The 15,117-nt window shown below is 55.0% G+C and overlaps 6 protein-coding genes across 6 annotated transcripts; 3 read left to right on the top strand and 3 right to left on the bottom strand.

Annotated features, from left to right (window-relative positions):
* The first annotated feature begins 184 nt into the window (after positions 1 to 184).
* On the top strand, positions 185 to 1,977 carry BDZ83DRAFT_600460 (pyridoxal kinase). The gene is made up of 3 exons (XM_060507035.1): positions 185 to 455; positions 568 to 904; positions 1,093 to 1,977. Exons 2-3 carry the CDS (start codon positions 672 to 674, stop codon positions 1,703 to 1,705), a joined length of 846 nt encoding a protein of 281 aa, XP_060370798.1. The 5' UTR covers positions 185 to 455; positions 568 to 671; the 3' UTR covers positions 1,706 to 1,977.
* A 158-nt stretch (positions 1,978 to 2,135) lies between these two features.
* BDZ83DRAFT_747067 (deoxyuridine 5'-triphosphate nucleotidohydrolase) lies at positions 2,136 to 2,789 on the bottom strand (the record flags this gene model as incomplete). Its single annotated transcript, XM_060513371.1, has 2 exons — positions 2,136 to 2,404; positions 2,513 to 2,789. The coding sequence occupies 2 exons, from the start codon at positions 2,787 to 2,789 to the stop codon at positions 2,136 to 2,138; spliced, it is 546 nt and encodes a 181-aa protein (XP_060370797.1).
* Positions 2,790 to 3,588: 799 nt separating this feature from the next.
* BDZ83DRAFT_333684 (uncharacterized protein) lies at positions 3,589 to 4,921 on the bottom strand. Its single transcript, XM_060502428.1, has 2 exons — positions 4,613 to 4,921; positions 3,589 to 4,560 (listed from the first exon to the last, which is right to left on the bottom strand). Exons 1-2 carry the CDS (start codon positions 4,718 to 4,720, stop codon positions 3,685 to 3,687), a joined length of 984 nt encoding a protein of 327 aa, XP_060370796.1. The 5' UTR covers positions 4,721 to 4,921; the 3' UTR covers positions 3,589 to 3,684.
* Positions 4,922 to 6,893: 1,972 nt separating this feature from the next.
* BDZ83DRAFT_565729 (KH domain-containing protein) lies at positions 6,894 to 8,426 on the top strand (the record flags this gene model as incomplete). The annotated part of the gene is made up of 3 exons (XM_060503788.1): positions 6,894 to 7,409; positions 7,465 to 8,344; positions 8,404 to 8,426. 3 exons carry the CDS (start codon positions 6,894 to 6,896, stop codon positions 8,424 to 8,426), a joined length of 1,419 nt encoding a protein of 472 aa, XP_060370795.1.
* Positions 8,427 to 9,397: 971 nt separating this feature from the next.
* BDZ83DRAFT_747064 (uncharacterized protein) lies at positions 9,398 to 10,232 on the bottom strand (the record flags this gene model as incomplete). The annotated part of the gene is made up of 3 exons (XM_060513370.1): positions 9,398 to 9,424; positions 9,491 to 9,543; positions 9,629 to 10,232. 3 exons carry the CDS (start codon positions 10,230 to 10,232, stop codon positions 9,398 to 9,400), a joined length of 684 nt encoding a protein of 227 aa, XP_060370794.1.
* A 2,290-nt stretch (positions 10,233 to 12,522) lies between these two features.
* BDZ83DRAFT_646636 (uncharacterized protein) lies at positions 12,523 to 13,587 on the top strand (the record flags this gene model as incomplete). Its single annotated transcript, XM_060509990.1, has 4 exons — positions 12,523 to 12,668; positions 12,961 to 13,071; positions 13,321 to 13,367; positions 13,409 to 13,587. 4 exons carry the CDS (start codon positions 12,523 to 12,525, stop codon positions 13,585 to 13,587), a joined length of 483 nt encoding a protein of 160 aa, XP_060370793.1.
* Positions 13,588 to 15,117: the final 1,530 nt, after the last annotated feature.

Below are 15,117 nucleotides of genomic sequence, written 5' to 3'. Positions count from 1 at the left end.
ATAAAGCATCCCGCCGATAACCGACTTTTGAGATCTGAGAAACTACATGCACAGGCCTTCAGTAAAACATACCTAGAATATTTTACAACGACGCATTTTGAGCAAACAATAAAGTCTTGTCCCTGAGACGCACAAGTCTCGCAATAGGATCATGACGGTGGAACTCCCGATCCCCGATACACGCGTTCTGGCCGTCGCCAGTCATGTAAGGCTTTTTCTCTGAGCTCTCGCAACCTCGACCAAGACGTGTGGCTGACTGCCTCGTACAGGTTGTGTCCGGGTGAGTTTGTGTCGCGCCCTGTCATAGGCGCCACCTGTGCGCCAGGCGTGTCGACAGGCAGAGTCGTGAACCGCGGGTCTGACAGCCTCTCGCAGAAATGTAGGAAACAAGATCGCCGTCTTCACACTGCAGTCCCTCGGCTGCGATGTCGCGGCTCTCAACACCGTCCAATTCAGTATGGCCTCCTCCTTCCACCCTCCCATCCCTCTCTCCATGACTCACTTCCACTTTCCCCCAAATATCATAGGTATAGCTATGCTGATACACACTCTCTCAAAAAACAATAGGCAATCACACAGGGTACAGACAATGGAAGGGGACAAGGGTGTCCGCTCAGGAAATCCGGGACCTCTTTGAGGGGCTCAAGCAATCGTACCTGGACGACTTTGACATGATGCTCTCGGGCTACATTCCCGGCGCCGAGGCCGTCGTGGCCGTGGGCGATATCGCAAAGGAGCTTAAGCGGAAGCAGGCCGCCGCGGGGACGCCGGGCGGCTTCTTCTGGGTCCTGGACCCCGTCATGGGCGACAACGGGAAGCTGTACGTCGCCGAGGAGGTCGTGCCCGCGTATCAGAGCCTCGTCGAGCACGCCGACTTGATTCTCCCTAACCAGTTTGAGGCCGAGTTAGTTTTTTCTACCCTCCCTTTGTCTCCTTCCTCCCTCTTCTTGTGTACATGGTCAGATATCCGCGGCGCCTCGGCGTCTATTTCATGCCCCCTGATGAAGGAAGCCCTCGTATAGAGAAGGAAACGTCCTCATTCCCTCTTTCACGCGCGCAAAGACCACAAGACTGACGCGGGAAAAAACCAAGGCTCCTCTCGGGCGTCAAAATCACCGACATGCAGACGCTTCAAACCGCCATCCGCGCCCTGCACACAAAGTACAGCATCCCCCACGTCGTAATCACCTCCGTCTCCCTCGTCTCGCCCGACCATCCGCCCTCCCACCTCTCCGTCGTCGGCTCCAGCATGTCGCCCTCCACCGGCGAACCGCGCCTCTTCAAGATTGTCTTTCCCGCCATCGACGCCTACTTCTCCGGCACGGGCGACATGTTCGCCGCCCTCATGACGGTGCGCATGCGCGAGGCCGTCATCGCCGCCAGCGCCAGCACCAGCGCCGACAGCGAGGCACAGCAGCTCAAGGACCGCGAATCCTGGCTCAGCGGCAACGAGGTCGACGCGCTGGACCTGCCCCTCGCCAAGGCGGCGGAGATGGTGCTGGCGAGCATGCACGAGGTCCTCACGCAGACGGCGCGCGGGATGCAGGAGGTCGTCGCGGCCGCCGGCGGGGACGCCTTGGCGGAGACCGAGGAAGGGAGGACGAAGCTTCACCTGCTCAAGAGCAAGAGCGCCGAGCTGAAGCTCGTGAGGAATCTTGCGAGCTTGCGGGAGCCGACTGTGGAGTTGAGGGCGAGGAGGTTGTAGACGGTGCCTCCCTCTGGAGGACAGGGGGTATGGGGTAAAGTGGGTAGGGATCGAGCTTTTTGGGGATGGGAAAGAAAGAAAGAAAGGAAGAAAGAAAGAAAGACATAGAGGTGTGTTTCGTTTTGGAGAGGCGCTTGTGCGTGTGTTTATCTTGCTGTTTCATAGACTTGCAGAGTAAGCGCACTTGTATGGCGGAGATTTACGTCACCTGCATGGAGAGACGGCGTGATGGATTAGGACTAGAAAAAGGCACATCATGGTGGTCGTAGCATTTGTCATTATTCATCCATTTTCAGTTATATAAGAAATCCACAACTTTTGTATCGTTCCCGTGGTAATGTGATGGCATGGACTGCTTCATCCCCGTGAAACCAATCTCTTCTAAGCCATAATGCGAGGCCCCCAATGAATCTACCAAACGCTACTGTATCTACTGCGCAAGAGAAACGCCGGTGCTGCCGAATCCGCCAGCGCCGCGCACGCTCTCCTCGAGCTCGACGACCTCGACGACCTCGGGAGTGAAGATGCGCTCGATGATGAGCTGGGCGATGCGGTCGCCCTCGGCGACCTCAAAGTCAGTTTCGGCGTGGTTGAAGAGGAGGACCTTGACCTGGCCGCGGTAGTCGGCGTCGATGACGCCGGCGCCGGTGTCGATGAAGTTCTTGGAAGCGAGGCCAGAGCGGGGAGCAACGCGGCCGTCTATAGGATACGAGAAAGTATGGTCAGTACATCGCCATGACCACAATTGCTAAGGAGGGGAAAGCTCTTGGGCAGCTAGCTGAGAGCAGAAGAGGTCTCAACACATACAGGTGCCAGCAGGGACGGAGATGGCAATGTCGGTATCGACCATGGCCTTGCCGCGGGCCGGGATGGTAGTGACCTTTGCTGCGTAGAGGTCGTAGCCGGCGGCGAACAAGCTCCCGCGGGTGGGTAGGCGAGCCTTGTCGGAGAGCTTCTTGATCTGGAGAGGCGGGCAGGGCTCCATGGCGGCGGGGACGGGGGCGTCGTTGGAGGAGGTCTTGACTCGCTTGGCGGGAGGATCGGACTGCTGGTGTTGTGCGGCGACGGGTTCAGAAGAGGTCATTTTGGGTTGAGAGAAACGTTGGGGGATGTAAAGACTATGGAGGAGAGTTTACCTTTCGCCGTGTGAATCTTGGACTAGAGCAAAGTGGGGAGTCAAATGCTGAGCGAGAGAGTCTACTCCTTTGCATCGACAAGCTGGGTGCCTGCTCTGCTGGAGCTTTCCACAGCTGGGTTGTCAGTGGGCACTCTCCCACCATCTGCGCTTTGGCGGTGTCGCGCGATACGCGTCCGGACGCGGCAATGCAATTGGCCAATCAGAACCAGAGTGGACAGTTGCCCATTAACGTATCAAGAACTCCGTACTATGAAGAGGTCGTCATTCGACATAAGGTAGCATGCAAGGGCATAAACTACCCCACGGCATGGCAGAGTTCATTCATCTTGCGATGATCTCTTTCAGGAGATTCAGATAGCCTCAGGGTTGCCTTACGAACTCCTCCTGAAAGAAAGGCGCAAATATCAAAAGTCTGTCGATTATTCGTTCTTATTTTTTGCATTGACGAAGGCCGAAGGAGATGCTTCAGACGTATGCTTCGCACGCCAAGGTGTCACCCTGGACACCAACTTTTTTTTTTCCGTTTTACCCAGATCCGGAGGCAAGTGTAGAGTCAATCGCATACACTGTGACGCGCTATCGAAAACGAGCGCGCACTGTGAACATTGGAGCCTCAGCTGCACATTGCAATGGCCTGGGGAGCCTATGAGAACTGCATGCTCTGAGTCAAGAGACTCGACGCTTAACAACAGGAGCTTTTCTCTGACATTGCAAGGCCCAGGGGGGACATGCTATCACGAAAAATTCATTTTGATTGCCTGGTTGGCCATCTCCACACGGGGGATCTGCGCCGACTGCGTCGCAGTCACACTCGCACGGATGTGCGGCAGATCAAGCCCTGCTAGTCGTCCAGCTCTCTTCCAAAATCAATGAGCTTGAGCCTCGTCGCGTCCCTAGGATGGAACTGCGCGACCTTGGACCTGACGAGGAATCGCGCCGCTGCTGTTTCCTTCGAGAGCTTGACGTAGGCCGCAGTGCTGTCGCCAGCTGCTTCAGCATGTTGATTCAGAAGCTGTTCTGTTAGGTCGCGCATCTCGCGACCAGCAGCCGCTGCTTCGTCCGCATTGCCTTTTCCCCGGCCGGCATCCTCTTGAGGTAAACCCCAAACTTCCTCGAGGCGTCGTTGTCGTTTATCCTCGTCCACGTTGAATTTGACTTTGACAGGTCGGCCCTGGGCGTTGAAACCAGCACCGAGTTGATCCGAATCAATTTCCATCATGTCGCCGACGACAGGTCCGCCTAGATCTTCCGCAGCCAGTTGACCTCCGAGGTGACCGTCAATGAAGTTTCTCAGAGCTTTGAGCAGTTTAGTCGTCTCCTTGTCGTAGCGCTTCTTCTTTTGCCTCAGTTCGTCCAGTCTTTTCTTAGCTGCCTGTTCGGGCGTCAATTCCATCCTAGATTCGGCCTCGTCTTTGAGAGACAGAACTCGCTTCTCCAAACTCTGCTGGAGGGTTTTCTGGTCTGACAAATTCGCCTGCTCAACTTCGAGCCTGCGTTTGGTCTGATCAAAAGTGGCCCCTTGACTGGTCAAATAGACTTGGGACTCAACAACGGTCTGATGAGTCGTTCGCAAGGCCAGTAGCGCGGGTAGAACAGATTCCGAGAAAGGTACGAAGGGAGGCGTACTGGCAACTTGCTCGAACGCGCCTTTCATGACTTCATAAGATCCTCTCCCTGGTCCAGAAACATTTTGGCTGGAGTTGGCATTTCGTTGAAGCTGTTCACGTATTAACTCACAAAACTCTAGACGCATAAACTAGGATGCATACTGCGGCAAGCTCTTCCCGGTGTTGCTCAATCTTTTCTTGGAGTTCTTGCAAGCTCTGATCCAGGCTCAAGGTGTACCTATCGCTGACGGGGCGGGGTGATTCGTCCATGTTGTGCTGGAAGTGGTCGCTCAAATTGAGAGGCTGCTGTGTGTTGTTGTATGTCCTTGATTCAGGCCAAGCAATCTGATATTTTGGCGACACGGTGAAAATATCAGATACGATGGCGCACGCGACCTCGAGAGGGTTTCCCGGAGGAAACGAAACACTTCAAGCAACGGCAGCACGCAGGTCTTCGATCCGTCCTAAAGCTCACGGCCCGTCGGAGCAATGGGCACGTCCAATGGTGTCGAGCGTCTGATTCGATCCTTGTCAGAAAAAATAAGGCGAGTTCGGGCGCTAGATCGTCTCTGCTTGTTTCATACGAGGTGTCACTGTGTGTCGGACGCTATTAAGATTTCCGGGGGCGCAGACAGTCCGCGATTTGCACAGATGATGGTTCTGTCTTGGCTGTCAAGCAGTCTGGCGCGCTGTCAATTGCAATTCCTGACTCGGTGGGCTGAAATATAATAGAAGAAAGCCTGCTAGTTGTCGGGAGGGTTTTGGCTGTTCGTCACGATGACACTGAAAGCGATGAGGAAACTTGTTGAAAAGCAATCGATGCCTATCTCTCTCACACGGACGAGGCGTGACGTGACGTGACGTTGTGCCGGTTCGACTTGTGTACTCTGGATACCCCGTACGGAGTATGGTGAGGTGTGCAAGAGGTGTGTTGGTGCCGATGGGAGCATCCCCTTGCATTGGAAACAATGCAGAGCACCGCGTTGGAGGCAGGGTCGGTCGCAAGGCGCAAGGCGCAGCTTCCATTTCCCTCCCGCACCTTTTTCCTTTGGTCAATTAGTCTGCGGGAGATGTGCGGAGGAAATGCACACGAAATGGCAAACACTGTGCGGTTCGCTGCATGGATCTGCCCAATGAAACATCCAATCCCCAGCATAGGTGGAAAGGCACAAAGGCATCCGTACCTACCTAGCTGTACTCCGTATTGCGTACCTAAAGTTGGTACGGCATAGGAGTGCCAGGAGGGCCAGCTGGCTGCGCACGCTGCGGAAGGTACGTTAGGCAGCTCCGGAGCGGGGGGGGGGGCACCTTCTCCCCCATGTTGCTTAATCTGCCGGAAAGGTATCGCCTCTCACTGTGTGGATACCTCTTTTTCTCTGGCCCAGAGTGGAGACTTGTCGAGGCAAGGCCGCAAATGAGGCATAGGCACCGGCTGCGTCAATGTGGGGACCGTGCATTGAATTCAGACACTGTACTGGCCCTTGCCCCCAGGCGGGCACTGATGGGCTCCTGGCATTGGCGCCGCGCTGGCACTTGCGCTGCTTGTTCTGAGGAGAAAGCGTGAGAATATCTTGCCTTCCCATCCCGTTTCTCAAACCTCTTCGAGACATCCGGAGCCCCCTTCCAACCCATCTGTTTGCCCTGCACGGTTTTCTCTCCCCATCTCTTTTAATCACCGACTCGCCTCTTCGTCTCTCTCCTCGTTTGCCGAAAGCTCTTGGTGGGTTGTGTTTTTCCAACGGCGCAGCGCATCGGTCCCCCACAGTTTCGCTTCCCTCTCACGTGTCGCCTCCCAAAGCTATCCAGGTCCAACTACTCTGGCTAGACGGTCAGCGCGTTGCCATCATCGTTTCGTTGCTTAGCAGCTCGACAAGCTTCAAGGAGACAAGGAACATCACGCAAGGAAACATCAAAGCTCTGCTTGCAGACTTGACACCACGTCGCGATACATCGCAGCTTGGACTGTTCGTTTGACGGAAGAAAGGTTTGAGCTTCTGCATCCGAATCGCCTCCCAGATACAACCTTTGTCTATCATCAGCTCCTTCCCTCCCACCTTCTTTACCTCTTTTCCATCATTCACCTTCTTCCTGCCCGTCCGCTGCCTCATCGCCCAGCCTCGCCTTCCCTCCGCTTGACCTGAGTATCTTTGCGATCCTCACGATTTCGGAAGTCACCTCGAACCTGATAGGATAGGAGTCATCCTGAACCCACATCCCGATCTTTCAACTTCACGATCTCTGCCTGCCCTACGACCTTTATCCTGCACGATCAAAGCCACTTCACCGAAGAGACATTCTCTGAACCCGATCCCGACTACGCCACTACACCAGCCCGTTTTCCTTTGAAAACCGTTGTGGTGTAGATAGTCGAATACAAACAAGCTCTTCTTGAACATACACGGAATTGCGAAAACTTGTGTGAGACATTAACAACTAGCCCATCATGTCCGCGTCGCCTACCCAACCCGCCAACTCGGCCAAGCGTCCCCTCGAGGAGACCTCGTCTCCTTCGCGTAGCAACGACCAGCCCGACGCGAAGCGACCAGCCTTGGACAAGATACTGAAGAGTGACGAGGAGGTTGAGATGGCGCAGCCGCTCGACGCAACCACCATCCCATCCACGGATGCGAACGGTGCCGATAAGACCAACGGCGCTGATACAAAGTCTGAGGCTGGTGACGAAGGCGCCGAAGGTTCCGAGACGAAGCCTATCCAGAGCTCTGTTGCCGGCTCTGTTCCTGCGACGTCCACGCCCTCGGCAAGTCACGATGAGAGAGATTGGATTCACATTCGCGCTGTCATCTCCAGCCCGGAAGCTGCCACCGTCATTGGAAAGGGTGGAGAAAATGTGTCAAACATTCGCAAGATGTCGGGTGCAAAGTGCACCGTCAGCGATTACCAGAAGGGGGCCGTTGAGCGCATCTTGACCGTTAGCGGCGTTGTCGATGCCGCTGCAAAGGTTTGTAACTGAATCGCTCTTGCCCAGAGGGACCCCAGCTAATTCAGTCGAATAGGCCTTCGGTCTCATCATTCGGACTCTCAACAATGAGCCTCTGGCCGAGCCATCCAGCGCCCAGTCAAAGACGTACCCTCTGCGCCTGCTAATCCCTCACATCTTGATCGGTTCCATCATCGGAAAGGGCGGAGCTCGTATCCGCGAGATCCAGGAGGCTTCCGGTGCAAGGCTTAACGCGTCCGACTCCTGTCTGCCTCTGTCGACCGAGCGTTCTCTGGTGGTTATGGGTGTTGCTGACGCGGTTCACATCGCTACGTACTATGTCGGCAGCACCCTGCTGGAGCAGCTGAACGACCGATTCGGTGGCCCTGCTGCCTCCGCGTATGCGACAAGGAGTGGTGGGCCTGCTGGCGTCGTCCCCGGCGGCATGCAAGTTGTCCCCTACAGCCCGCAGCCAACCACCGGCAACTACGGTAACCGCGATAACTACAACCGCAGACACGACGCTCGCGCCCAACATCACGGCCTGCCAGCTGCTCCGTATGGCGCGCAGCCGTACCCTCACCAGGCAGCCCAGCCCAACCCGGCTATGCCCATTCACTATGGTGCGGCGCAAGCTGGCGGTTATGGCGCCGCTGCTCCTATGCAACCCCATGCCGGTGCTGCCATGCCTCAACCTCACGGCGCTCACCCAGCTCAACCCGTTCACGGAGGAGCCATGCCAGGCGCGCCCTTGACCCAGCAGATCTACATCCCCAACGATATGGTTGGAGCCATCATCGGAAAGGGCGGGCAAAAGATCAACGAAATACGCCAGATCAGCGGTAGTGTGATTAAGATCAACGAGCCGCAAGACAACAGTAACGAACGGCTGGTCACAATTACGGGCACAGAGGAGTGCAACAGGATGGCGCTTTACATGCTCTACTCTCGTCTTGGTAAGCAGATTGAGGACAAGGTCAGCAGGGTCGAGCAAGAGTGCTAACAAGTACAACAGAATCGGAAAAACACCGGATCTAACGTTGACGACGTTCATGACTTTACTGACTATCAAATTTTAGTTCGGCAAACCAAAATTTCGGGCGGAATGGCACAGTTTCTTTTCTTTCGCGAAACATCATCGCCGTGTTTGGGGGATATCGGATTGGTCTCTAGCGACATCTACGCCGCGAGACCCCGGCTACATCTGGAAAGGGGGACTGGTCTCGATCAGCTTCGGCAGATCAAAGGTGCTTTTAGAGGAGGTACTACTTTTAATAGTGCACTACTCTCTTTTACTTCATCCATTCTCCAGCACATCTTGACTCCCTGCCCACTCTCTTCACTATCACCGTTGCGCGCCCCATCGGTCGCCGCCCTGTCCGGCCCTGCTTGTCGTCCTATCACCCTCACTTACACAGCCCTGACGGTTATGACTGCCTTGACCCCTAGAATCTCGTGACCCGTTCCCCAACATCGCCCTGATCAAATCCACCACATACAACATTCTCTCTACCTGCCGTATGACACGCACGCATATCTCGTCTTGCTGAGGCGCAGATCGACTCTTTTCCTTGCCCGCGCCTTGGCGGAGGAGACGAGGTCACCAGGGACACTGATAGTTTGGCCGCGCGAGAATGAGATTGCTAATTGATTTCCAATAGGCATCGGACGAAGGCGACAGTGACAGGGTTTGTCAGCCGGGGGCTAAGTTCCATCCACAACTCGGAATCCATGGGATGGACGTAGGAGACGGTAAGTGTTGACGCTCGACTTGCACGTGCTGATGACGCGCAGCAATCCTGCCTCGGATCAGAAGCAAACCGCACAAATCTGCACACAGGACAGTGAGTGATGGACCATGGTTGGGTCACAAAAGTGTATTACACATCTCGTCTCATCTTAACCCCATTATAAAGGTAAAGTACGTAATCGTAGTCATCCCATCCTCGTAGCTTTCTTCTTCCAAGGAACAAAATTCTACAGGTGCTAGCATTAAATATATTCGGTCCTCAGATTTGCTTCAGATTCACGTGATACTGTTCATCGTCAGTCGAGTGACACAGGCAAGCAGAGAGATGTCGGTCGCCTTGACAATAACGTACCATGGAGATGTCCTTGCGGCCTGATCTCAGCAAGTGAATGTTATCAGAGATGGCTGTAAATATACATCCAGTCAGCTTTCTTGCTAGAGCCTGTGTAGGAAACCCTCCCAGCGGGGGGTTAACGTTGACCAAACTTACGTCCAGCCTTGGCTTTGGCGTCAAGGTGAGCCTGCTTACTATCCCATCCCAACAAGAGCGTCATAGCAGGTCCCTTCTCCCCGTCCCCGCCTGCAGAGGCGGCGTCCACGGCAAGGGGCGTCGAGATCTCGCCGTACGCGTGCCCGTGGTACCCGGCGACGCTGGCCCGCCCCTCCGCCAACCCTTTTGCAAACTCGGCCGTCTTGCCCGCGAACGCGGGTTCTACGCCGTACGCTACAAAGACCTCTGTGCACGGCGCGCGCAGGACAACGGACGGCGGGTCCTGGTTCGCGGAGAGAAGGGGAACCTTGTAGAAGACGGGCGAGGAGGCGGCGACGACGGCTTTGAGGGAGGCGAACCAGGGCATGTAGGCCTCGGACGAGGCAAAGGCGGAGAAGGCGTCCGGGGAGGCCCACTCGATGACCAGGACCGTTTTGGATGGGTCCTCGAGCTGGGTGCCCGTGTAGAGGGCGTTTACGCCGGGGACGGATTTGAGGGTCGAGGTTACGTCGGACCAGGCTGCGGGCGGTTGGGAGGGGGGCGATGTGCTGTGGTTTTTGAAGGTGAAGGTTATGAATTCTGTGACTGGGGCGAAGGAGGCCATTGTTTGTGATCCGGTTGACTTTGGAGAATTGGAGAATGTAGGATGATTGGGATGAGTGAGGTATGTGAAGTAGGTATCAGGTCCTCGAAAACCTTTTGGGTGAATAAGTCCTTCCCGGGGGGTTGGTTGTGACTTTATATCTTGGACGATTATGATGCTATTCACGACTCTGGGTTTCCTGCGATCAACAAGTGTTTGACTTCGTCACGTAGTACGAGCATCTTCTACAAGGTTCTACATTCGAGGCGGGACGTTGCACTTCCATTCGGACGCATCGGGACGTATAGGTCACGTGGTGTGGTTTTACTCCGCACTGCAGGGCGAAGCTTCTGGTGACACAAGTCTCTAGGTTTGCGAATGTCGCAAGCCACATTGCGGCATGTCTTCTGCCGGTTCCTCAAGCCCGGTAGGTGTATGTGTTGTCTCCAAGGGCGCAATAGGACTTAAGAATGACAGGCTCAAGGGCTTGTACAGATTGCTGAAGAAAAAGAACGGGAGTTCAAATGACGGACGGGGAGGCCATACATCGGGCTCCGCTCCGGCAGAGGCCGGCCGGTCCCACTCCCGCTCGCTCCAGTTCCGTGGAAACTCCGCCCAGAGACGGCGGTGATGAAGTTCAGGCGCGTGACCAACCTAGATGATACTGAGCGGCACTTGCTCCCATGCGCATTCTTCGTGCAGATGATGAGATCAAAACATGCGAATGATAAACACACCCCAAACCTGATCATGGCTTGACGCTAGTAATAGCGCACCTTCCTATGAGCAAGGCATTCCAACGGTCGAGACCAAGCTCAGAAGTTGTCTGGCCTTGAAACCATGAAAGGGTGAGGCACAGGAATGCGACGATTGCGACGATTGCTTCTCCTCATCGGCAGTGGACTGGCTGGCTTGCGCTTTCCTCACATGGGGGCGGGAGAAAGTACCGTGCTTGCCCAGGCGCGCCCAGGTTTGCTGAGTGCCCTCTTTCGGGCATCGCAAGTTGGCTTAGGGCTGAGGTGAAATCAATAAAAAGCTTTTTTCTCGTGGCGTTTGGTGTCGCAACCAGCTTCTGAACCTGCAGGAAGCTGACAAGGTTGACTCGTGTTGACCACGATGCAACACCCTTCCTCACCGTCACTCGGCAGTCACTGAATGACAAGCAACGTTGTGCAAGAGCCCCAGCATCGTGGCACCACTACACGCATGCGAAGCTTGCTCGCTAGCACCGCCTGCATTGTCGCGGGAAAAGAACGACAGGCAGTCCTCGACCACACTACCTGGAACGCAGAAAGGCGGCCTCGTGACACCAGATCTCACAGTGAGCGCCATCGCTGTGCCACTTGACTGCATGTAGCCGAAAAACCAGTGGTCCGTCCTCGGCCGTATTCGAGCTGCTAGGCACGCTGACTGCATCGTAGAGTTGCAGAGAAACAGCAAACTTGTCAACGGCTGCCGAGCGTACAACAAGGACCACAACCTAGCATGCGTTTTCCAGGTCTGGGTGTCTTTGAAAATGGCCTCAGTTAGATATGTTCGAGTCCACCTTTTGCGAGGCTATTTCTGTCGCTCTTGAATTTGCTGTCATTGACCCATGACGTCGCTTGAATGTAGTGGCAGGTCAAGGGGCTTCTCGGCTTCAGATGTCCTGCCAGCCAATGCCTCCATAATTTTGGATCCACGGTTTGCGACTCGTTGCGGATGGGTATCGCTTGCTAGGTCGGTGACTAACTGACTATGGGTAATAGAGTTTGGTGTTGAAACTCTGACAAGGGACGCAAGCGATGGGGACCTTGCTGACGGCCGACCCGATGCGTCGGACGAGTCGTTCCTTGGGTCCAAAATTGGGTTGTGGCAGTGGTGAAAGCAGAACATCGGATTATGCAGAGACGGGGCGGAAGACTGCAAGCTGAAAGTCATTGCGAGGGCTGAGGTGCGTAATCGAGCCACCATATGAGATGTCGTCGAAGAGACGGTGTTTTCGCAAAGCTACGAGATAGTCGAGTTCAACTTCACGGCGCCCGTTCGGCTTCTGTCCGAAGTCTTGATTGGAGTAGCTTGTCCTAAGCGGAGGACGTTGGGTTGACCAGGGCGCGAAGCTGAGGCCCAGTCCGCTAATTCGTTCTGCCTTCAGGATGCCCCAGGTCCACGATGTCCTCACATTTCGCGTACAAGGGTGTGAGTCGTCATCGGCGTGGAAATGGGTATCTCCAGACTTCAAGTGGTGCTCGCAGGGGTTGAAGAGCAACTGCCAGCGGGGAGACTGTCTTGTGTTCGGTGATTGCGACATCTCACAAACGGAGTGCATAGGATGCTTCGTCAAGTAATTGATTTGGTTGGATCCGCTTCATCTGTGATGCGAATTAACTCGCAAGGCCAATTCAAGGTGGCAACAGGTTCCCAGCTGCAAGATGGGCCAACCGGACACATTATTGATTCGAGTTTTCTCGCTGGATTGTGAGTATGCTCTCGCTTGGCAATTAGTGTCGCTCCTTCGTGTGGTTCTGGAAGGGCCGAGGACACAAAAGATCCTTTTGTGCATGATGTATCGTCACTTCGGGCCCTCGGGGGAGGATCTCCAACGTCTCTTCCCCTGGCTGACTACTAGAGTTTGTAGCACAGACTAGAGGATGCGGCATGGCAAATTTAAGTGGCCGCTTTGACGCCAGGCCGACAGTAGTCCGCCGTCTAGCACTGCGGTGAAAAGGAGACGGATGAGAGACGGACTGGTGCCAGGTGGATGGCATAGGTGTAGGCGAAAGTTGAGGGATGGAGAGTTGGCGGCAGCGGCTGGTGCCAAGTCAGGCGGCCCCATGAACCGTTTCTTCGTTCCTTGCAGTGGCCGTGTTTGTGCCTGTCAGTACGTACCGGCGAAGAGATGTGACTGAGCAATCAGCAGTGTCTATTTCCAGATCCCCGTTAAGGTAATTAATTAGCTTAAACGCTCTCTTGTCAGTGAATGGGACATGCTGTAGCAGAACGTCGCATCAACTGAGCCATGTGTGGGCTCATCGGAGAGAGACACAACCAACAATGACCGCTGGAAATTGGATAATAACGAGTTTTCATGTCAGCATAGCAGGTTTGTTGACCACATCCGTACGGATAGATGGCCGGGGAAATTCCCTCGAGGGGCGAGACCGCCAGAGCAAAGAGGTATGTGGGTGAAGCTACCTACCTTGTGAGTGTCGATTTAGCGGTTGGAAATGCTGGCCGCAACCCCGTCTTGGTTCTTGACTTCGTCCAGTTGTGTCCAGGCTTTGGTTGGAGGTCAAGTCGACAATGCTCTGGCTCCGCCGCGAAGCGTCTCTTCCTCGATGTACCTGGGCTAGCACGCCATGCCCGAAACTTGGCTCTTGTTGGCGGCCTAGGCTAGACTGGCCTTGTGCTTGAAGTGGCACTCGAGGCCTGATGTTTGTTTCCAAGTTTCCAGAGCCTACACAGTACGCTACAAGTAGGTTCCGCCCTATCCCGGCTGTTGGGGAACGTAGCCATTCCATTTCGAGGCCTCGCGCGAGATGGGTGAGTATCCGCAACATGGGGGGAGATTTCGAAATGGATGCAGCAAGAGTTGCAGGACGAAGCGAATTCGTAGTTGTCGAAAGCTCTGGTTGCCTCGACGGTGGTACTGTTGCCTTGAGGCGGACCACTGCACCAAAAAAAAAAAAAAAAAAAAGTGTCCGCCTGCAAGTGGGAGCAGATTCGGAGGCAAGTGGGTTGCGGGAGATCTCGACGTCTCGTCACCCCCTGGAATGGGACGAGTGGGTTACCTGGGAGGTGCTGCGCGGGTCGCTTCATTGGGTGAAATCGCGGTCCACTGAGCAGGAAGCGGAAAGCGCGTTGGCTCAGCCCTGTTCGGTTGTGATCTGTTCCTTGCACTGAGTGGAAAAGTTACTTTGCACTTGGGAGAGTATCCGCACCGCATTGTGGCACCCAGTGGCGCTCTTCTCGCAGAACACGCCAATAATGTAATGCCGTCAGGCTGCAGCTCTACGAGTTGTCGATGGAAAACCTGCGTACGCGCTTCACACCGTAGTCAGATGAATGGAGCGTTACCTTAGTTAGGTTGGAGATGGAAAGAACTGATGTTGGCTGGGTGGGTGGTGCTTCCTCGGGATGCAGATACGTACCTGTCTTACATGAGAATGGAGGAAGTTGCAGTCGGGAAGGAGGTGCCTGCCTCTAGGCCCTAGGTGCCTGCGCCAGGGAAATTCAATGGTCCACACCCCCTGGCTTGAATCGTCCCACCCAATCAGAACGGGTTAATCTCGTCTTTAATTTCCACACCCATGTCTGCGCTGTCGGCGGCGCAGTCGACAATTGCGACGATGGCATGCACGACTTCACCAGACGGCGGGAGCATTGCGCCCAACTTTGCTGGGCTTCCCCCTTCTGTGCCTCACTTCATCACAGCCTGTGCCTGTGCCTCTCCAGGTTTTCACTCCCTCCCAATATGATGCCCATGAGGCCATTGTGTGAACCTTACCTAACTGGGTCAGGATGTCCCCGACTCACCCCTCTCTCTCTCTCTTTACCTGTAGAACCTGGTATTTTCGCTGAATGTCAATGTCAATGGGAACCCCCCCCCCCCAGAGACCACGGAAGAGAGGAGGATTGCCTTGCACCCCCTTGCCGCGCGCCCGGAGCACTCACGGTTCACCTCACCACCCTCACCCTCGGGGTGCAGTGCTAGCAGGGGTCATGCTCACCTCACCTCCTCTTCTTTTCCTATCCCTCCTGTCGTCGTCTGCTCTTTCCTTCTCTTTCCTCTTTCCCTCCTTACCCTCAACCCAAGTCCCAGTCACTTTACCCCGTGCCGTTGTGCGTCTCATCATCTGGCTTCAGCCTGACACTCTTTTAAATATAGTCATTCATTAACCCGTCGCAAAGACACCTCACTCTCCCT

This window comes from Colletotrichum acutatum (genome assembly GCF_030867785.1).
Source record: "Colletotrichum acutatum strain CBS 112980 chromosome Unknown BDZ83scaffold_5, whole genome shotgun sequence".
Lineage (NCBI taxonomy): Eukaryota > Fungi > Ascomycota > Sordariomycetes > Glomerellales > Glomerellaceae > Colletotrichum > Colletotrichum acutatum.
The sequence above is the reverse complement of the archived record's forward strand: the minus strand, read 5'-3'. Positions and strand labels throughout refer to the sequence as shown.